The sequence below is a fragment of the Erigeron canadensis genome, chromosome 2 (assembly GCF_010389155.1).
Source record: "Erigeron canadensis isolate Cc75 chromosome 2, C_canadensis_v1, whole genome shotgun sequence".
Classification (NCBI taxonomy): domain Eukaryota; kingdom Viridiplantae; phylum Streptophyta; class Magnoliopsida; order Asterales; family Asteraceae; genus Erigeron; species Erigeron canadensis.
This window is the reverse complement of record NC_057762.1, coordinates 6,511,702-6,534,895: the sequence shown is the minus strand read 5'-3', so window position 1 is coordinate 6,534,895 and position 23,194 is coordinate 6,511,702. Positions and strand designations below refer to the sequence as shown.

General features: G+C 31.3%; 1 protein-coding gene and 2 non-coding genes across 3 annotated transcripts; 2 read left to right on the top strand and 1 right to left on the bottom strand.

Annotated features, from left to right (window-relative positions):
- Positions 1–449: 449 nt before the first annotated feature.
- On the bottom strand, positions 450–1,082 carry LOC122586342. Its single transcript, XM_043758336.1, has one exon. The coding sequence runs from the start codon at positions 1,025–1,027 to the stop codon at positions 530–532; it is 498 nt and encodes a 165-aa protein (XP_043614271.1). The 5' UTR covers positions 1,028–1,082; the 3' UTR covers positions 450–529.
- Positions 1,083–12,722: 11,640 nt separating this feature from the next.
- Positions 12,723–12,813, top strand: LOC122590355. The gene has a single exon (XR_006322492.1). It is a non-coding gene; the product is annotated as a small nucleolar RNA snoR1 (small nucleolar RNA).
- Positions 12,814–12,881: 68 nt separating this feature from the next.
- LOC122590365 lies at positions 12,882–13,013 on the top strand. The gene has a single exon (XR_006322501.1). It is a non-coding gene; the product is annotated as a small nucleolar RNA snoR77 (small nucleolar RNA).
- The last annotated feature ends 10,181 nt before the right edge of the window (positions 13,014–23,194 follow it).

Sequence of the window (23,194 nt, the reverse complement as noted above, 5' to 3'; positions counted from 1 at the left end):
CTTACCCAAGGTTTAAAAAGTACAGGTAAACTTCAACAAGGGGATAAAAAAGACAGTGTGACATAGGGTGGAATTGTACAATTTTATAAAAGCATTGTGGCATTTTGTGTGCCACAGTGAAACATTCTCTCCCCTTTACGAAATTCATCATTCACTACCTTCTCCACTCAAAGAGATACAAAACAAACTCCTTGCCTAATTTCAAACTCTACTCCAAAAATCGACAGTTATACAACTACTACAAATGCATAATGTACAACTTTTGATGCAACTCAATGTAAAAAATAAATAAAAATAATACTAGTGTCTACGAGATCGAAGTGATACGTACATTGTATTTATTTTAGCCGTACACCATCAAATGTGTTTTTAATTACTGTAAAATACAACATTTTAAAAACACATTTGATAGTGTATGACTAAAAAAGAAATGATGTACGGATGTTAATCATTATCTAATATTGTATTTGTGCATTTTACTTGCAATGCGCAAGTTAAAAATTGCATGATCTTTTTGTCTTCCTGCTAATCAAGAAATCGAAACTCTCCCAAAACCCAAATGATCAACTTTATACAATTCTAACCAAACTTTATCTCCTTCAAACCTTGCGCCATACTCATCTTTTTCGTCTTGTAATTCTTGTATTTCTTTCAAACCTTCTGATATTTTCCTTTCTAGTCCATCCTCTTTTCTTGACACCCCATTTTGGTCCTTCAACTTTTTCTTCTTTTTGTTTCCCAGCCCCAAACATTTTCTTCCTATCATCCAAGGAAGTTTAAGGAATGTGAGGGTGAAAATGTTGACAACGGCACATGGACAGCAACAAACGGCGACACAATCAGCGATAACTCCGGCAGTGCATGACCGGCAAGACTGGCCGGAGCAGCCAACTTCTTGATGATCTTGTGATCCAGGTTGTTGTTCTTGATCATCAACTGGGTACCGGAGATTTGATCTTCTGGTGATTCCAGTGGTGGTTTGTGATGGGAGTTCATATGGGTAATTGGTGTTATCTTCCTTGCCCATCACTTATGGAGTGGTGGGCTTAGCTAGTTGAACCTGCAAAGTACAAAGATTAAGCACTCACATTATCAGTGTTTTCTATGTATAATATGTTAGATGCATTATAGACTTACTTATAGTCACAAGATCTCTAGAGATGTGTAAGTTGTTGAGTGTGTGTGTTTTATCACTTTATGAACAAGGGGAGTGGAAGCAAATGAGGTTTGTTGTTTTGAACACAATAATGTAGAACAACGATAATACCCAATTACGTCAAAAGCGACACGGAGAAGTGAAATTTAGACAGTCATACCTCTCACGAGGGTAAGAGCTAACAAGAAGTGTCATTACATGTTCAACAGGCCGTACTTAAAATTAGATGGTACTTTAACTTCCAATTATCAAAACGACAATGTTACCCAATTTAGGAACATGAGGTCATGGAAACTTCTTGTGGGCATGCAATTAAATTACCAAGGTTAATTACCTTGGAGGGCCTTTTCTACCATTTCAGTAGAATCTGGAAGCAGCCTCTCTACTTAGGTAGAGATAAGGTCTGCCTACATCTTAACCTCCCCCATACACCGTCGAGGTATTGTGGCTCAAAACCCGCGGAAGACGGCACTGAGCAGTTACTTATTTACTTACTTTCTACTTTTTTTCACTTGACTTTTTAGTTTGATATATGATGATAGTTATATATGAATTGTGTATAAGGTGAATATGAGAGAAGAAGGGTAAGACAAATGACATATCAGACACAAGCCAAATTAGTGAAATAATTTCCAGCAGTAGTATGTCGTGTTGCAAACTCATCGCTTCATGTGTTCCATCTTATTTAAGCTTTAATAGTTATGACATGTGCTTCCTCTACCCCTTGTCCTTTCTACTTCATCTCCAAAATCCTTTTTTTGTTTCTTGATTTGCCAAGGCATCATGTCACTCCACTTTTGCTTTCATCACTTCCAAAGGGGATTCCACCAAATGTTGCCCACCTTATGGTTTTACTTAAGACTTTTTTTGTGTTAGACGATTATCTCCAAACGAAAAGACGTAGGGAGCATAAAATCATGGAATCTCTAATCAGATTATTGGTTTGAAGTATAGACAAATTAACTAATACTTTCAACTAATCACATGACACTTGATGTATTAAGTGACAAATAATCATAATATCATATTGAACAATCAATTATCTTACAAGCCAGGAAAAGAGAGGCAAATTAATTGAAGAGAATCCAAATAAAATTATGCTTTGCCTAATTTAACTTAGCTTGTGGTCAGGGAATGAATACAACAAGTTAATTTGTCCTTAGCCGATCATGACTAAATAACACTGTACATAAACATGTTTAAGATGTATGTCTTAAGTTTCTTGACAAATGGTTTGACTTGTTTAAAGCAAAACCCAAGTCAATAAAGTGTAAAGTTTGTACGTAATTCATTGTTTGGTCAATAAAATGATAAACTGTTTCACAAATGATCCCATCCAAGATTTTCATTTTAAAACTACTCCTATTTTTTAACAATTACATTAAAACTTCAGTTTGTTGATTTCGTGTCAAGGAACATAGTGTCAAATCATGATATATACCAACCCCTTTTATAAGCCCAAAAAAAAAAAAAAAAACACAATTGATCGACCCGGTGGCCACCGAACCAACGCGTGGGCAACGTGCCAGCACCTATAAGAGGACGCTCCGAAGGCTCGGCGTGTTGGAACCAATACACTAGGAATACAAGATGATCTACTGTAAACTATGGAAAAAAAATTAATTAATAAAAAAAAAAAGTCAAAGATAAGACGGTCAAACATCACTCCACTTTAATCAACCAAGCATTTACAGCATTTTGCTTGACAAGTGACAATATTTTTTTTTGTAATAAATGAACACAAAAGAGTTACCTCCCGTACTTTCTGTATACGCATGTAGTTATACTTATTAATCTAAACAAACATTATTAGTATTAATTTTTAACAGTGCGTAACAAAATCATCCATCAAACAACACAAAAATGTCATTTTCACAAAAACATCATTTGATCAATTAATCAGTCAAAACTAGTTAACATCATGTGATCAACGCTACACTAATTAATTAATAACTATATATGAACCAAACACGCTAGACATATAACAATTTGAAACTTATAAAACAAACATAATAATATTATATTAATATTAATTAATACCAAAGTTTTAATAAACTTACCTCATATATAGAAGGTCACCAGCAGCCACCTGGAATCAAATCTGCTACACAAATGAATGAATTGTCGTAATTTGTGCAGATATATAACACAAAGTGGCTACTTTGATCTCTGAATGAAAGTTTGAAAGTAATGGGCCGGTATTTTGATCAAATGTAAAGATGAATATTATATATATATATATATATGTATAATCTACAATAGATGGATATTAATATATGAAAGAATCTATAGTTAACTGTGAGTTATGTGTGAGTGTGTTTATGTGTGTGTCTGGGAGTTTGGGCGGTTTATGGAGGAGATGCAATGTATGCTTTTTTTTTATTGATCGATATGTTTAAAAATTGGTTATGAATTTTTAAATACAGTCAAGTAGTTTTTATATTGGGGTACTTTGTCTCCCTGTTATTTTTTTATACAAATAATAAATGGAGAACAAAGTTGGGAGAGAGAAAGTTGTGGTTGGGGGGATTTTGATATGTAAAGTCAAGTTAAATAATTTTTGAAAGCAGGTCTTTTAACTTTATTAGAAAATATATTTTATGGATTAATTGATATTTTAATCTTTTATTTTTGAACATTCAGTCGATATACCTCATCAGGGAAATCTTAATTTAGATTGGTGAAACATTGCACATACAAAATACAACGAGATATTAACTATATGTCGTTATAAGTACTCAGATGGCAAAACCCAAGGTTTGTCATTCTTAAAAATCAAAGTTAAGACCTTAGGTAAAACCAAGAGTGTCTTTGATCATCTAAACTAATACTTTAATCTATACTATATGTTAGTATGTTAATATTAGCATTGTATAATTGTGTATAAGTAGAAAATATACTCACAAAAAGCATACTAATAAACTTTGAGTGTGTCCATATAAAAATATAAACTACCACTAAAGTGGCTTAAATAGCTTGATCCTAAATTAATTAGTGATTATACTCATAAAAAATTTCATGTTTGAAACATCTACCAATATACTAAAACAAAATTGATGTATTTTTTAATCGACACTTGGTTCTTTTTTTGAAAGACACATGTCAATTGTAAATTTTTAATTTGAAGTTACCGTATAACTATCATATACTAACAATATTAATTAATTAATATATTATTATTAGTATATCTATCTATTTTTCGTAACGGATTATACATGAGCATACTTGGAATCAATATCTATCTATATTTTAGTAGTAAAATTTTGTTTGTTTTGAACGGCATCTTAATACTAAATATATTCAAATTACATTAATGAAAATCAATAATTAATTATATCTTTAATATAAATAAAAGAAGATTGTTTCTAGAAACTTTTTACCTATGTGCCATGCCATTGTTTTTTCCTAAACTATTTTTAAAAATATATGAGGTCATAATAGATTTTCTTTTATTTAAAAAAACTATTTTTTATATTAGGCAATATGCCATTTCTTTTTTTTTTTTCATATTATTTTTTTAACCTTAATTATTTTTAATTAATATGAAAGATAATATCCTAACTCTTTAACTTTAGTTTCATATCTACTATTGATTTATGATAGTTACTTTTTAATTTTTCATCACCCTAATCGGCTTATGTATTAATTAATGTTCATCTTTAAAAGTATGTTGATATCTCCGTACCAAATTATAATGTATTGACAATAAATTAAATACATATTTCTATATATTTTTGTTTTTAAATTTTTAGTTAAGCGTCTCGGGTTAAACCCGAGTTGATTAGCTAGTTAATTAATAATAAGACAAATGTCTACCATTAATAAAGTGTATTTACATATCTACATGATCGTTAGTAAGATGACTTTCTTTGTTTTGATCATACAATTAATATTTTTAATATTTATTATATTTCAGACAACTTATTTTTGTATTTCATGTTTTAGTAATTAGTTATTTGTTTGATAGTTGTTTTCCATGTACCAACAATTATGTTTTCTTCATAAAACACAAAAAAAAACACATTCTCATCGAAAAATACTACCCAAATTATAAAAAGACCTAAGATAAATATTTATTTTGTTCTAATAAATTGGAAGCAAAATTAATAAAATGAAATTTTTATTAACTTACAAAACGAATATTATAAGATAAATTATGAATATCGTGCATTATGCACAGGTATTAGGACTAGTGTAACTATATATTATGAGAGTGGTTAACTGGTTGTGAAAAGAGGTTGGAAACAATCACCAAATTATCCAAATTAGGGATGAGCAAATAAATCGTTGACCCGTACACAACCCGAAACCGACCTGGAACCGGTCCGAACCGACCCGCCCGAAGCCCCAACGGGACGGGTCACGCTTTTGTTGCATTCGCGGGTCACGGGTGACCCGGGTCGGGCTGGGCCGGGTGAAGGCAAAAACCGAAAAAAAGTGAAGGAAACCCGTGAACCGCCCGCGACCCGCCCGAACCCGACCCGTACCTTCACGGGCCGGGTCACAGTTCCAATTTTCATGCATTCGTGGGTCGCGGGTCGGGCCGGTTTTTCGCGGGTCGGGTCATTTGCACATCCCTAATCCAAATTATATATGTTAGGTACATTGGAGTCAACGTACTAGTCAAGAACATATATATTTCAATTACTAGCACAGTACCCGCGCTATGCGGTAGTGGTCGTGTTGGTGACGGTGTAATGGTTGGATGACTGTTGGTGGTGGAGCGGCGGTGAGTTGTGTATATAATTGATGTAAAAGGTTAATGAACATATTTTAAATGATAAAGGACTGACAGTGTAATTTAATCATTAGTGTTAAGAGGATAGTGTATATGAAAGTATTTTTAAAAGTGTTAAGTGAAAATATTACGTATTTTCAACATTACCAAAAATAAAAAGGGCTATTCTTTTTATAATATAGTATAGAAGTATAGATATTGCGTGAATGTAATATTATTACGGAACTTATCCATTAATACGCGACATCTACATATAGTTTTCGACAATTCATTATATCTGTTTCAAACAATATAGCAACTACTTTCGTATGTAAAATAACGAGTAAAGACGTCCATTATGTAGAACGTCAAATTAGTAGACATTGACACATTGTAGCCTTGTCCTTGTAGGTGCTTCTAAATGAAAGCAACTATTTATCTATCATATAATCAATTTTAATCTAGGAAATTTATAAAATACGTGCGGTATAAAATTAATTTAGTGGAATACATAAAATAAAAATGAAAATGTAGATTCAAATTTTCATTCATGTAAACCATAATTATTCGCCATTGTCGGCTCAACAGGTATGATAGGCTAGGCGACAACCTAGAGCCCAAGAAGAGTCAAGGTCCCAAAATTGTACTAGTTGATAATGTTAATTGGCTTTTCTTATTTAAATTAAAAGTAGTAAGTAATAAATAAAAATATGATACAAGTATAAAAGAGCTCCACTCCTCTACCAACAACAGGATTTCCGATGACTTTTAATTTGCCTCTCTCCTAGCAACCATTTATATTATTTATCTACATACTACTAAGTACATACAAGTGTTTCTACTTATCTTTATTATTATTTATTAATGTTTATAACTTTAGTTATGTTATAAGTAAGTCTCTTTTGAAATATTAAGCATTTTGAGATTCTTTGTTTTTGTTTATTTTTTGATTTTTGATTGTTGTTTTTTTTCTTTCATTACCGATACATACAAACGTTTATATGCATATATGGGTGTATATTTTTCTTTTATATATTTGTGATTGGGTTTGTTTGTAGTAGTAATAGATTGACTGTAGTTATGAAAATACTCAATGTTCTAAAGTGCTCTAATGCGTGACTTATTGGTTTGATAAGTTAAGGGCATGGATCAAAACGATGACGGACTTTCAAAATTGATCTATACCAAAAAAGTTATTAGAGACCTTAAAATAAAGCCCTCAAAATTGTTCTTGCCTAAAGTCACAAAAATGCTTGAGCCGGCTCTGTTATACGCTATAGGCTATATATCAAACTCAAACAATTATGTACGGTTTTGTACTGGTGCATGATTTATAGTGATTTAACATAAACAATCATTTTTAAAAAAAAATAAAATTCAATAAGGTCAAATTGGTGTTCTATATCTATATATATTTATTAGATGGCATGGGTTGGTCACGGATATGGGGTATCTTAAATTTCACTTATATGAACTCGGAAATTTTTTTTTTAAGGTCTCGGGTTTGAGTTTGAGGATATGACTTTCTCACCCATTGAGATGTTTAAAGTAAGATTTATTTTGCAAGAGGCTTTTTTAATACAAACGTGATTAATAAATATATGCTAGATCTCTAAACTCGTGAATTATTCCGGTCTTCTAAAAAGACACAAATTTAAATACATGAATTCATGTCAATTTCACAATTTTACGACTCTTGGATGCATCTTAACACTCCATTGCCTAAAAATGACAAAAGTTTAGCATTTCAATTATTCAAACTTAATTATTAGCATATTAAAATTTGTGGGTTTTGATAATTAAAACTATCTAGTTATCTAACTACCATCTACCAAACTTAATTATGTGTTTTTTATTAGTTATTTTGATTTTGATGTTTAATTTGTTCCGATTGATAAACAATCTGATGCCATATATCACGTGGACTTATTTTGTTAGCTAAGCATAAGCTTTTAGTAACACACAAAATACATATCTTAGAAGCGAGTTTGCTCAAATCCTGCATCACGCAAAACTTATAAACATTCATTAAAACAAAATTACCATATTTCCAACCTTGAGCTAGCCATTTCCTTAAGATGGTAACAAATATTACCATTTGTAGTTTCCTTTCGTTTTGATTACAAAGCAAACTAAGAGTAACATATTTATGGCTACTTTCTTCATGTTTTTCCTAGTTTTCGTATTTGTCACTTCAATGATGAAATCAACTTTTACAAAACAGTTTATTGATTAATTACATTCAAACATATATATCCTAACTATTATAACTGATAGACCCTATCAAATTATTTAATTTGTTTTAATCGAGTACTATATATATTGATCATTTGTGTGTTTAATTTTTCAGTTTTATGGAAGAAGATACGTATGCATTTCAACAAATTTGGAGAAATTAAAGCAAAATAAATCCTCTCCACAAAACATTGAACCATCTGAAAACCGACCCTGGTTCGTTTAACCATCGGTTTGTTTTTATTTTTAATAACATGAATATTATTAATGAAATTCAGCGAGTTATTGTAGTAAAAGAGAATTATCTGAAAAGTAATATTAGCATGCCAAATATATATAGTTTGCCAATGAGAAAGAAATGCCCATCGTAGATGTTCTTTCATAGAACAAAAGTGTTTTTTAAATTTGTAAATTGATACCATAAAAAGTTAAACACGTTTATTAAATACAAAAACATATAAAAAAAAACGTATTACGTGTTAAGGTAGAGTCATTTCGTAACACAGTAAAGCATAAATCAAAGAAAAAAAAAGGTTTACCTTTATGTGATATTGCATGAGCCATAGATTCGAGCATAGCCACGTGAAAATTGATGGCCAGTCCTTTTTCTTTCTTTTTATTTTGAACTTCTCCCGTGGTTCTAGAGATTCCCCAAACTAATGAACATTTCTGCATATTTGATTCTTTGTAATAGCATCTTAAAATGTTTCATATCATATATATTATATATAAGAGGTTCGTAAAATAAATATTAAAATAAAATAAATAAGACAACATTTTGACTCTTAAATTGTGATAAAATTGATGCACGAATATTTATGAAACACAAGTAATATAATGATGCACGATTATTTTCAGTGAAAAGAAAAATATTGTTTTATTTGTTTTACTTTAATATTTTTTTTATTTACTTATAGGTTATATAATAATATTAGTGTTCAGACCCGTCTAATGGACGGGTAATCTAAAAATATATTAATCAAAATTAAAATATTGATTTCAGTTTACCTTTTTTTTTTCATCTTTAGTTAAATAAAAACCAATATCATAACTCAATACAAAAGATAAATAGAAAACATATGAAAACTAACTTCATATAAATATTGATTTCAGTTCACTTTTAAGTTGTTCCTAGAAAGTAGCAGCTGATGGCCAACTCTTCTATGTCAAAAATATTAAGTATACACCATTAATTAGCTACTTTCAAAACGATATCAAAATAATCAAAGTCAATATATTAAAGTAATCAGAACACTACCCATAACAAATTTAGAGTTTATATCTAAAAGGTTATAAAAAGATATAATCGTAAATCCTAAGCGGTAATATAGGTTACAAATACAAAATTTAATATATTATATTTAGATTAGTTAAGTCCTATATCACAACTTAATCAATATGAAAGCTAAAGAAGAAACATACAAAAATTAACTCCATATATGTATTGATTCCAGTTTACCCTTTTTTTCAACCTTAGTTAAATAAGAAATTTACAATTTCTTATATTCTAAAAGTGTAAACTATATATTTTGAAAAATACATACCAATTCATCAACAAAGACTATCTCGAACGTTTTGATTTTATTCAGGTTGTTCCACTCCGAAACAGTCCATACATGCACAACACTGAGTCCTAAATGATGGTTAACATGTGTTGGCTTAAAATCTTCAAGATGAACTAATGTGGTCATATATTTTGTTGTTGAAGAAAAAGTCATAACGAATATATAATGAACAACAAACTAAATTATAAGAAATAATAATAACAATAACATAACAATTTAATGTTAAAAAATAAAAATAATGATTAATTATGTGCAAAGTATATAAAAAGAAAAACTATTTTGTAGTTGATCGTAACTTTTTTTTTTGTCGTACGTAAGTTATATTATAGATTACCAATAAAACTGAAAAGTGTAAATTAATTATTTTTAAATTGGGTGAAATTGTAAATTGGTATTGGAAAACCAAAAAGTGTAAATTAATTATTTATAAGTGTAAATTGGTGATGAAAAACCAAAAAAGTATAATTAATTATTTTTAAACTGTGCTAAAGTGTAAATTGGTGATGGAAAATCAAAAAGTGTATGTCAATTATTTTTAAATTGGGTTAAAGTGTAAATTGGTGATGAAAAACCAAAAAGTGTAAATTAATTTAGATAAATATTAAAAAATTAGATGATTAATAAGGAGAGGGAATTAGGCTAAAGGAAGGGGATTAAGGGTGCTAAGTGTACACTCAACCCCTTTTTTTAGTTATATTATAGATAGATAAAGATAATTATGTTACACTAAATTATAAAGAGCGTACTTAAGCCTCACCCTCATGGTATGTTTAAAATTGTGCTAGAAATTTTGGGGTTATTACCTTTCAAGGAAGAGAAATATATAGTTATTGCTTGCCAAAAATCTTAATAATATTGATAAAAGACAATTATTTTAAAATTAATTGATCAATACATAAAATTCCTAATTGTCTCTTCCATCTATATCTATACTATTATATAAAATAAAGTGTCTCTTTCCCTTCAAGTAATTAAGATTTTAAAATGATTATATTACCTCTCTTCTTGATATATTAATTTAAATATTTTCACCTATTTACCTATAACACTCTTAATTTATATTCACCACCACCACACATCGCCACCATCATTGCCACCGTCGTCACATCTTTGTCGGCTCGTCGCTACCATCATCACTGCTGTATCGTGCGGGTACCGTTTAGTAGTTATCAATGGGAAATTCCTAACAGGCATATAAATACTTGAATAATTTTGATTTCATTTTTGGAAGGAATATATCGGGCAGGTGGACAGAAAGAGACAGTTCGTCAAACTTCCCTAATTGATCCTCTTTGACTTCTTTCTCTCCCACGTGCATCAGATCTACTGATCTACACACCAACAAAAAATTCGAAATTTTAGAATTGGGCTAAAAATAACTGGAACAAGCGAATTACACTGATTAATATTGGGCTCATAATGGGCTAGCCTCGCAGCTAAAGTAAAACCAGTCAAAGATAAAATGAGTTTTAGACTTTTAGCACATGTTTTGGTATAGAGTATAGAGCCATAGGGTATGGGAACGAAGGAAACATATAAAAAAAACTGTATTTGTTTAATGGTAAATAGTTTGGTAAAACTCAGGGAATATGGGGTTTCATAAACATAGGGAAGAGGTTGGCATAATGAAATAAAAATGATAGTTATTTATCTATATAAAAACATCTGAGAACTATATAATACATAAACTATCAATTTTGGTTTTATCCCAATATCTATATAAAACATTTCAAAAAAAAAATTCAAACATTTCTCTGTTAACTTTTTTTTTTTCCTTCCAAAAGTGCATCCATTCTTATTTCATGTTTGTTTGTTTAATTTGATGCAGGGTTCATAAATGATATGAAATAAAGATAAAATTGTGCACATATTTGTTAATCGGAAAAATTGGCTTGTTCCTAATCGTTTATTTAAGTTAAAGTATCGTTCAGAGACAGATAAATGACCAAAATTTTGTGTTCATTCAAAAGAATGGGTCTTTTCATGACTGAATACAAACATAACGATTACAAACACATAAAATCATCAATTATATCAATAAAGTAAAATTGGGATGGCATTAAATTTTTTAAAAAGCTCTTATGTGGTACTCCCACACATCATTTGAATTTAATTATGACATCATTATATTTTATTTGTTTTAAAATATATTTCCTTTTCTAATTATATATCATTAATATAATTTTTTATTAAATGCCCACATTTTTATGTAAGATTTAATCACCTTAGTTTTTTGTTATGATAAGCCGACAACTATGATGTCTTTCCGGATAACGGTTTTATTTTTTTTTGCTTTTAAAACCGTATACGTGTGTCCACAACTACACAACTTTTGTTTACGTTTACTTTCGGTTTTTACATAAATTGTCACAACTTTTCAACTTATTTAACGCTATTATTATACATTTTAATATGACAAAATATTTTAAAACTACCCGGATATTATTCGATTTATTTGCAAATCGTTTATAGATTAACCCGGGTTGAATCCGGGTTGATTAGCTAGTTATTAGCATTATTATTCAAGTTGAATATTACAAAGTATTCAAAGATTTCAATCTCTCAAAAATATATTCGTTAAATTCCTCATTAAAATCATGATACAGGCTTAAAAGGTGTAAAAAAGGTAACTATGCGTCTATGCCATTTCGAACGGATCACTATAGGGCCTCAAGAGAAAGCCCATTTCAAACCCGCATCTTGCATAACACAAAAACAAACCCTTTGAATCACGTTGTAATCAAACCCTAGAGATTTTGTCATCGATGGCCTCCCTTCTCGCTCTCCTATATAACAACAATTTCCATCCATCAAACAAAATATATACTAATAATATATGAATCCTTTCATGAGTTCATCTTTATCAGGTTTTCTTGTTTCATCCTATTGATTTTGATTATATTTATATTCGAATGTAGGGTGTGATTAATTGATGTTTAAACTTATTGGATTATTTTTCTTTGGGTTTATACTTTTGAAGGGAAATAAACAATGAGATTGAATATCACCTAAATCATACACACTAGGAAAAATTGATAATGAAAATTGGGGCAATGATGATGAATGCTTTTATATTTCTGACACCTCTTGTATGAGAACATTAAACTGTTCCTTGAGCACATTAAGCACCTCTCTGAGCCCCTAATTTTCTTTTATTATTATCTCATTTGTTTTTTATTTTATATGTTGTAATAACGATCGGAAATTCAGGCAACCTCCTTTTAATAAAATCTCAATGAAAAGGAAGGTGTTAATCCGGTCGGATATAAATATCTTTTGCTCTTCAGATTCGCTGAGACCATATGGTTTTTGAAGCTGGTCTAGTAAGCACAAGTACATTATTATCTTTTATATTAAAATCCATAGAAGGAAATGCTAATATTTCCAACCTTTTAAATATATTAGTAATTTTAGTACTATGCATTTTTTTAAAAGTAGTATATTGGGTTTTTTCCGAACGATTGCCCTAAAGAAAAAAGATAATTCAATGAAAGTTTTGCAGGGGATCAAAACTTTATACCTAATGTATTGCAGCCTTAAGGAACTGCAAAACAACGAAGCAAACATTAATACCTTTGACATCTTATATGGAATTTTATCAAAGTCAAAAATGTTGCATTAATACATGAAAACATTAACTTGAGTTATTAAAATACATCAGTTTTACCTTTGACATCTTAATTCGTTGTATACAATACATTGGCAGATCCAATGTATTGAATCTGAAAGCAAAGGATATTTATATTCACAACTAATACAATATTGATGGACAAATCATATAAAACATACAAAATTTAAAAAAGCAGAATTTAGATCAGAATTTTCTACCTAACTTTGATCGGGGTGTAGAATTTTTTTTAAGTAGCAATTGATAAGTTAGGACCTAGAAAAAGGGTATAGGTGATTGCAATTTGGTAATGAAAGGTTCTTGGATCCCCGCCACTCACATTGATTTCCTACGTAATTCTTAAATGATTCGATGCGAGTTGTGGTGATCTCGGCTTTTGACGTGCAATACCTGACAACATTTCCATGGAGAAGCCTTTGATATAAGGGTATTTACATCAGATCGTCAGATGGATCAAACAGTCTTAAGCCTCCTAAAGACAGACACGTTTATAGCAACCAAATTGTTAATGATGTTCAAACATGGAAAAGTTGGTATTGTTCATAAAACATTTTGAAAGAAGTAAAACAATTGATGTACTTGGCAATATCTTATTGTATGTGTAATTAGTTTGATTTAAGTAAAACATACAATAAGTAAAATTCTTGAGGAATCAATCGACCATGTGATCACCACTTACCCTGTTGTTATGGAGGTATAGACTTTATTTGAATCTTGGTGTAAATTAAGACCCACGGGCATAGTGCTCGCGCGTTGTAGCGGCTAGAAAGTGACGACAATATAAAAGGGAGGCGGTGGTGGAGAGCGAGGTAGGCGGTGGAGAAGGAGAGCAGCGGCGGAAGAGGGTGATAGAAAGTCGATGAGAGTGTGTAATGATTAGAGAGAATGAGGGAAAGGATGGTATATAAGGGTATTATGTTTAAGTAGGGGTATTTTGGGAAGAAAAAAAATGCTGAATTTAAGAAATTCAATGCTCTTTATAAGGAAGTATAGATATAGATATTTGCTTTTAACATTAGTGACCTACATAATCTACATCACACGCTTCCTGGAGACAAAAGATGGAGAAAAATGATTGGTGCCATAATTCGTATCGTTATTTGGAGCTTATGAAGAGCTAGGAATGAAACGGTACACGACAAAATTTTTGCAACCCCAAAGCTCATCTTTGAAGAAATTCGATCCATGGCATACCTATGGATCTTGAATAGGGCTAATAATGTGGGGTGTAACTGGGATGATTGGTGTAACAAGCCCTGTATTTTTTAATTATGTTTCTGGCTTTGTACTCCTTGTTTGATTTGCTAGTCTCTTGCTAGTATTCGGGCATTAATAAAACTCACCTTGATGTTAAAAAAAAAAAATACGTTAAGACCTTGCAAAATACATTGATTGTTTATATCTTTCAAAATTAGTTTTTTTGGGGCAGTCCACCACAGTAAAATGCCCTTACCATCACTTTTTTCTTGTTTGAACATCATTGCATTTTGGATTGTTTGATCAATTACATATTTGAACATTTTGGTGTTAAGTAGCCTTACCAAAGCTTTTCTTCAAGGAAATGAACGCTCCCCATTGTGTATTACCCATGAGAAGTCGAGTTCACCACCTTACCTCCCCATTAAGTCATTGATGCACTCTTATAAGAAATCAATGTAGTCTCCAAGAACCTTTCCTTTACCAAATTGCATTCACCAATACCTTTGTTTCAAGTCCTAATACTAAATTAAACCTCTAACATTCTATCTTTAGCGAATTAATTTACATCAAGAGTTATTAATCTTTCTAAAATTGCTACAGTAATTTATTTACATGATCTCTAAATATATATAAAATAAATATATATAAAAGAGAAACCTTAATTTTAAAACAGAAAAGTTTGGACCCTTATATAAAGTTCAACTTTTAATTATAGTCATTAGATCAAAACGATGATATCATATATATATTTTTAACTTTTTTAGATTTAATTTTAATTTAATAAATTAAATAATTATTATTTCCTTATATAAATTTGTAGACATAATTTATTAATGTTATTTAATGATATATTTATGGAAACTAATATATTTTTAATTTTATATCATTTTTGCATCGTTAAAATCAATTTTTGACTTTTTTTTTTAATAAAATTTTCATTTTATTCGGTATGATACACATATTAACATAACTTTTCAATAATTACTCAACGATTTTTGAGTTAACGAAAAACCGGAAAAAAAAACCATATCTATAATATACTATCACAATTATGTATCAAAAAATAGTTGTACGAAAATAGTAAAGATATTATGCATAACTTTAAGTTAGATTAGCACAACATTTGATGGTGCAAAGATTGATGATTAAATTGGTTAGTAAATTTTGTAAATAACTAAATTATTCAAGCAAAACGTTAAAGCTCAAATACAATGACAATACAAACATATTAGGATATATGAAAGTCATCTAATTAAACAGATTACATTATTTAGCGAGACCTTTAATAGATGATGTATCCATTTTCCAACCGGTCGGTCACCGTTAAACCGGAATCTCAACAACCATCAATCTAACTTTACGCTTTTTTAGTGGTTCAACTTTTACCTTGTTTAACATGTCATTAATTATATATATATATATATTTCTCGCGTATTACGCGGGGTTATAATCTAGTTATCTTTACATCTATTACTTACACCACTGGACGCTGTCACCGCTACCGACTATCGCCACCACTACTACTAGTCGCCATCACCACTCGCCTCCACCACACTGTTGTGGCAATACGCAAGTGTTCCTTTAGGTTACTAGGTCCAAAGTGAGTAAACTATTGGCCTAGGTTAATATATATATATATATATATATATATATATATATATATATATATATATATATATAGTGAAGGGATCAAGTGCGAACCACATATATGGTGAGAACCATTGGGAAATCATCTCTAAGGGTTTTGCCCTTAGCATTAAGAGCAAAGCCCGTACCGTAACAACCGTCACCTTCTCTTGGATCGCTGTCCATCAAATCTATACCATTCCCATATGTGTCCGGTGACAACCTCTTTAGAATGGATATAGGGAAACACCCGTACCGTATCTATACGTTTTCTTAACACGTAACCTATATGATTTTTTACAAAATTTTTTTTTTTTTTTTTTTTGGAATGGGTTTGTTAAAAGAAAATAGGAAACAAATTTTTTTTCAAAAAGTGAAAAATAAAAATAAAAAAAGTAAACACCACACAAAAATGAAGAAAGAGGGAGAGAAACTAGTGGTTCTCACTGTTCTCTCCATATTTGTGGTTCTCACGTTAACCTTCGCCTATATATATATATAGACTTTCCTTATAATGAGAACCATTATTTTTGTAAGAACAATGAGAACTCTCAAATTATGCATTGGATCACATGTTTTTTTGTTCATTCGCACGCGAAACGATATAAAAAAGTATGTTGTAGAAGAAATTTTTTTAAAAAACCTTCAAAATAGCCTTTTGTGAACTTGTGAATGAATTTGTTCACTTTTTTGTTCACATGTCAACAAATGGGTATTTATAAGGTTTTGAAAAAAACTTTCTTCTAGAACATATATTTTTATAAGGTTCCACATGTGAATGAACAAAAAAAAACATGTGATCCAATACATAATCTAAAAGTTCTTAAAGTTCTTACAAAAAAATGGGTTCTCAGAATATATATATATATATTAGCGACTGGTGATTTCCTAGAACCTGATACTGCTTTACTTCTTAGAGTTCTAAGGGAAAGGGCTAAGAGCAACAGGTATGGTGTATCGTGTATCTTTACAGAACCATTAAGAACGACATGTCAGCGCCACATCAGTTTTTATTATTTCATCATTTTTAAGCGTTATGGATGCAGAACCATCCAGGACGCAGAACACTACCTTTTAACATTTCTATTTACTTATATATATATATTACCTAAATTATTTTTAAAAATTATTCTTTTAAACCACCTTTTACATAACTAATACCTCTATTTTATAAGGCTGTATTCATACAATTTTATGTTTATCTTTTTTAAAATGTGATGCATTTACTAAATATCAAAATAAAATGCAACATCGTATATTTCAATAATTGTGGTTACTATATTTTTTTTTACTTTTTGTATGCCTAAAAGCATAACAATTTTCTTTTACTTTCACTGTTCCCATCCTTATCTCTATGACTCTATCTATGGCTATATATCTATAATATATTGAGATGAGTATAGATATATACAAGGTTGGGAAACTCGTGACTTGGGATCGGATCGGCGAGTGGGAGAGTCACGAGTTTTTAAAAACTCGGATCGGAATCGGGGAGAACTCGGATCAGGTTTTTGTATAGAAAATTTATATTTTTTTAAAATTATATGGAATAAACTTCAAACTTAAAACATAATTATTTAAAAACTTTAATATAATTCTTCAAAGTTCAAGATTCATTCATTAGAATCGTAAACTTAAACCAATTTAGCATTTTCTTAAAAAAAAAAAAAACAAACCTTTGACCAAAGTTGACCTGAGTTTTGACCCGATCCGGCCGATTCTTGACCGATCCACCCGATTTTTGATCGATCCAGGCGAGTTTGACCGAGTTTTACAAGCGACCAAGTCGTTGACCGAGTTTTGACCCGATTCCAGCCAACTCAACCCGTTTAATTCCCAATTCCGATTCCGATCCCGAGTTCCCTGCCGAGTCGGCCGAGTTTTACAACACTGAATACATATATAGTGATATACAGAGCAATCAAGAGCAAAGAAAAAGTTATCTTTGGTGTTGAACACTAGCATCTGAATATTTTCTTTCTTATTTCTCATATCCCCTCTCATCATCATCATCACTATCAAAGTTGCAATGGAAACCACTGGCCCTTCGATGTTGTTGAACACTTGAATTATCTTTGGTGAGTTATAATATATATGTATGTGATAATTATACGTAGGGTTAATTAAGTATCTAGAAGCGCAAGTAACTTTTACATTTTTTTTATTGTGTGAATGTAACTTTCATTTGGTTTATCGTATGTAACTAACCCACTAAATTTGAACGATTAATGTAAAATTTTTACGTTGACCAATCAAAAACTTTTACGTGACAACTCATATGGTGCACCATGTATACACTTTTACATTAATCGTTCAATTTAGTGAGTTAGTTACATACAATGAACCAAATGAAAGTTACATTCATACCATAGAAAAAATGTAAAAGTTACTTACACCCCTAGATACTAAACCATTATACATATATACAAAAACTAATAAAAAACAAAAAAAAAAAAACAAAAAAGAGCAAAGAAAAAGTAACGCCGAAAATCGGCATTCAGACAAAGAACCCCCGACCAAGGGTCGGCGCCGAGAAGGAGGAGGGTGGTGAGTTAGCCTGTGCCGGATTGACATGTAGGATTCGGGGCCAGGGTTGAACCCCCATACGCTATGCTCTAATGACTTGGTCATCTCATGGATTATGGATATTGTTTCCAACCAGATTAGTAACATTTTGTATTTACCAGCTCTGGCTTTGCTCTATGGAGAGAATTTATTAATGGAAAATGATTAATGTGCCTAAAATATGGGCCTAAAAGTATGCCTAATAAGGAGGGATTGACACATGACAAATCTAATGGTAAAGATCATGAAAGAGAATATGTGGAATCCATGTGTCAAAATTTAAATGTATTAGGCATACTTTTAGGCATATTATTAGGCATATTTATCATTATCCTTTATTAATGGATCATTACTCACGATTAGATGACGCCATAAAATATTTCAAATACCAAATGAGTTGGTACGATTGACACAAGCAAACACTAGTGTTGAGGTTTAATTACTCTGACACTATTAAAGAACTGTGGGATGAGAGATTCTTTAAAAGCACCCTATGCATATATTGATAAATGTGACTGAAAATGGACAGGAAAACAAATGGCGAAAGGGATCTTACTAATGCAACCTATAGCCCGTTCAATCTGTTTGGTTTGAGAGAGGAGGATATAAGAATATCTAGTTCTTAATCGCTTAAGTATACGCATGTCTTGACAACCTTCCCAGCAAGTTGCATCAAACATGGCAGCCATGGGATTAAGCACAGATCGATCATGGCCCATAAGTAAAATCTAGCAAAAGTTTTGGATAAAGATCATCCAACTTTCCATCTCCTGAGCTCTCATTTATGGTGGTGGCTATAGAAATTAACTTTTGTGCATCATCTTTTAAACCTGCAACTGGAAAAATTAAAATCTCTTGTTACATCGAAAAATTAAAAAGAAGGGATCATGGTGAATTGACGAATCTGCCTCTCACTTAACGGAGCTAATAGACGGTTGTTAGTCACAGAGTGAAAAGTAAAAAATTTGACCAACTTTAGGGTTTTTTCTGTAATTAATTCACTTAAGGGCAATAACTGAAAATCCTGCCAACTTAAAAAACCAAAAATATAATTTTCTCTTGTATTTAAAAGAAAGCTTACAACGTTTGGAAGAATGTATACCAGGCGAAGCTTACCCATCTTTTTCACCTTTTTCACCTGTAGTGTAGTATTACTCTTTGCTCTCATAAGTATCTATTAATTAAAACCCTAAAGGCAAACAATTGACGTGTTAGTTCAAATAGGAAGTCGGAAAAGAAAAAGCTAGAAAGCTCTTTTTTTTTTTATAACGAGTCAGTAGTTAGCATTCGAAACATCACATTAACATCCAATTGGATACTATGCAGAGTTCGAATACGCATGTTTGAGATGAAATCCGGGACTCTCGAAAACCACCTGCTAATAATCTACTCTACATTCATATTGTAAAATAATTTTTTTTCAAAGGGTAAAGTGTAACTAGTAAGCACTAGCATAGTTGATTTTCGGATTTTGCGTTTCTTGCTTGGAAGGATAGTGTGTCGCTGTGGTGGCGTTTAAGGGTGGTGGTTTGTGGCTGTGCCTAGAACTGGTGGCTAGGTGGTAGGTTGGTGGTGCTACATTGGCCGGAAACAGTCGCTATCTTCAAAAACAATTATATATATATATATTTCTAGTGAACGTTAGATTTATTGTATCCAGTTCACCCGGTTAGATTCCGAAAACCGCCAAGTTTGTTTTTTTTTTCCATCAATGATCACTTACAAAACTGGGGTTTGTTGAACTGCTCGATTCAGAACCCAATTAAACCGGTTTTTTCAAACGTTGCTTTATAAACCACTGGTTCCCATACTGCAATAGCCTTTTTGTGGTTGCACTCTACTTTAGTCTACTAAAATCCAATCCGAGAATCAAAAATATTGCTTACTAAGTACACTTTACTTTGAAAAAATAATTATTTTACAATATGAACTTTTATAACTTTACACAAAAAAAAAGGAGTAGAATCAATACTAATCAAAGTCCTTGAGAAACCTCAACAGAAAACTAATCCTAGGAAACTTTTATTCACGATCTGGGTTTCTGAAGAAGTTGGGCTAGTATTGTTTCTATTGCTTTTCTTTTGTTGTGTAAAGTTATAAATGTTCATATTAATTGTAAAATAACTTTTAGTGTAACTAGTAAGCGGTAACATGTTTGATTCTCAGATTGGATGTAATTTTAGCTGACTAAAGTTTAGTGTAACCAAAAAAGGGCTATTGAAGTATGGAACAAGTTGTTTATAAAGCAACATCCGAGAAACCGGTTTAACTGGGTTCTAGCTCAACCAATTCAACAAACACCAGATCATTGATAAAAAAAACTGCCAGTTTTAGTTGTCTAACTGGTTGAACCGGATACTACAAATCTAACGTTCACTAGAAATATTAAAAAAAAAGATTGCTTTTGAAAGTAGCAACCATTTCCGAATATTGCAGCACCACCAACCTACAGTCTAGCCACCACTTCTGGCCACATCCACACACCACCACCCTCAGAGGCCACCATAGCGACACACTATCGTTTCTAGCAAGAAACCCTTGAACTTGAAGAAAAAGAACAAAATAGTCAAAAGCATTACACTTTCACCGGATCTTGAAAGAGAAAAATGATAGTAGTGTCGCCTTGGTGATGTTGCAGGAGAAGAGGAAATATAGCTGTGTATGCGGATACTATAATGACAGTGATTTTCCAACGGAGGTTCACTAAGGTGGTGTATACAGTCCCGTTTGGAATAGTTGCGCTCAATCTCGAGTAGTCGTTTGATTAGAGAGAGAGAGAGAGAAAGAGAGAGAGATGCCTTTTAGTAAGAGGTAGTGTGTCGTGTTTAGGAGAGAGATCGGAGATGTCTAGTCTACTTGTTATTTTAAAGGAAGCATCTTAACCAATAAACTAAAATAGTACTCTTTGATCAACAAGTGGCGTTGTGTTAAATTTTGAATCGATCGGTCAAACCGCGTTTCAACCAGATTCTTGAAGAAATCTGGTTAAATAACTACCGGTCATTTCAATGGAAGTGGACCTAATCAAACCGGACAAAACAGGTGAATCAGATTGGACGAACCAGTTACAAACTGGATTAAACCGGTCAAAGCAGTTAAAACAATTTCTTGAGGCTTGATTCTTCTACATTCAATCGAAACCAAAACAATGGAGGAAAGGAAAAGGTATGAAACTCACATAAAATAAGTGAAAAAACAAATAAATTTCGACTGACTTATGTATAGAATGCAACAACAAACAATGGTGGTGCTTAGTGTGATGGTGACTTGCGGTGATGGAGATGAAGTTTATCCGTAGTTGCTAGTGATTGTGGTGCTCGGTGTGATGGTGGCTGCTTCGATACGTACGGTCACCACAAGAAAAAGGGATTTGGTCACGACAAAAGTCATGGCCAAATTTTATAAATGTCGCGGCCAAAGGTTTTGGCCATGAAATTAGCCACAAAAAATAGCCGTCGCCATATGAGCGAATCCTATTCTTTTGCCACAAAATTAATCACGACATTTATGGATGCTCCATTTTGTTATTTTTATATGTTCCTTCTTCTTTAACGTTAACAAAAAAACAAATAGTATATAGTGAACCAACAAAATAATAGTCTCCAAAAACTACATAATACAACCACCCATTCATCAAATAGAAAACAATATAACAATTATACTCTCCGACCCTTTCTTTGCGTTCAAAATTACAACATTTCTATTCCTTCAAAGACACCAAATCGATTTTGTAATGATCATATGAATAGCTTGCTTTCACTCCGATCGCCTCGTTGTTTTTTTATTTCATTTGTTAGTTATATATGTAGTATAGTAGCAAGCATATAGAATACATATAGTAGGGTGAAAGATAGTAGATAACACTATTAAACTTTTTATTTTCAAAAATACAACATGCAATGTATATGTAGGAAGTAGGTGAATTGTCACGAGATAAGTATATTGATTTCCAAGACCTAATATGCATTTCATATTTCATTTCAAGTAAAAGGCCATTAAATAAAAGAGTGTATACTATATACCAATACTTGGTATTTTACCAGCGTAATGCGCAGTTAGTTAATTATAGATGTTGATTGAAATGTTATCTTACAGTTTTTTACGTAGGCATTAATAACTGTTAAAATTTTGGTTTATTTTGTAGTATCGTTGACAGCACAAAAACGATGTCAAATACAAAAATATAAAATGCATATCGGTAATTATTGAATCAAGTCCATAAACAAAGATATCAGCTAAAACGGAATGGATATTACATTTTAAGAGACCATTTGCACTAAAACTTAATACTTTAAAGAACCCATTCAATCTAAACTTACAACACATCTTCAAATAATAATTTACACCAAACTATTTGTCATGGGATGTTAATAAATCAAGATGTTATCCTAATTATAGATTTACACCAAACTATTTGAATCAAGATGTTTAGATGTTTAGATGTTATCCTAATAACAATTTACACCAAACTATTTGAATCAAGATGTTTAGATGTTAATAAA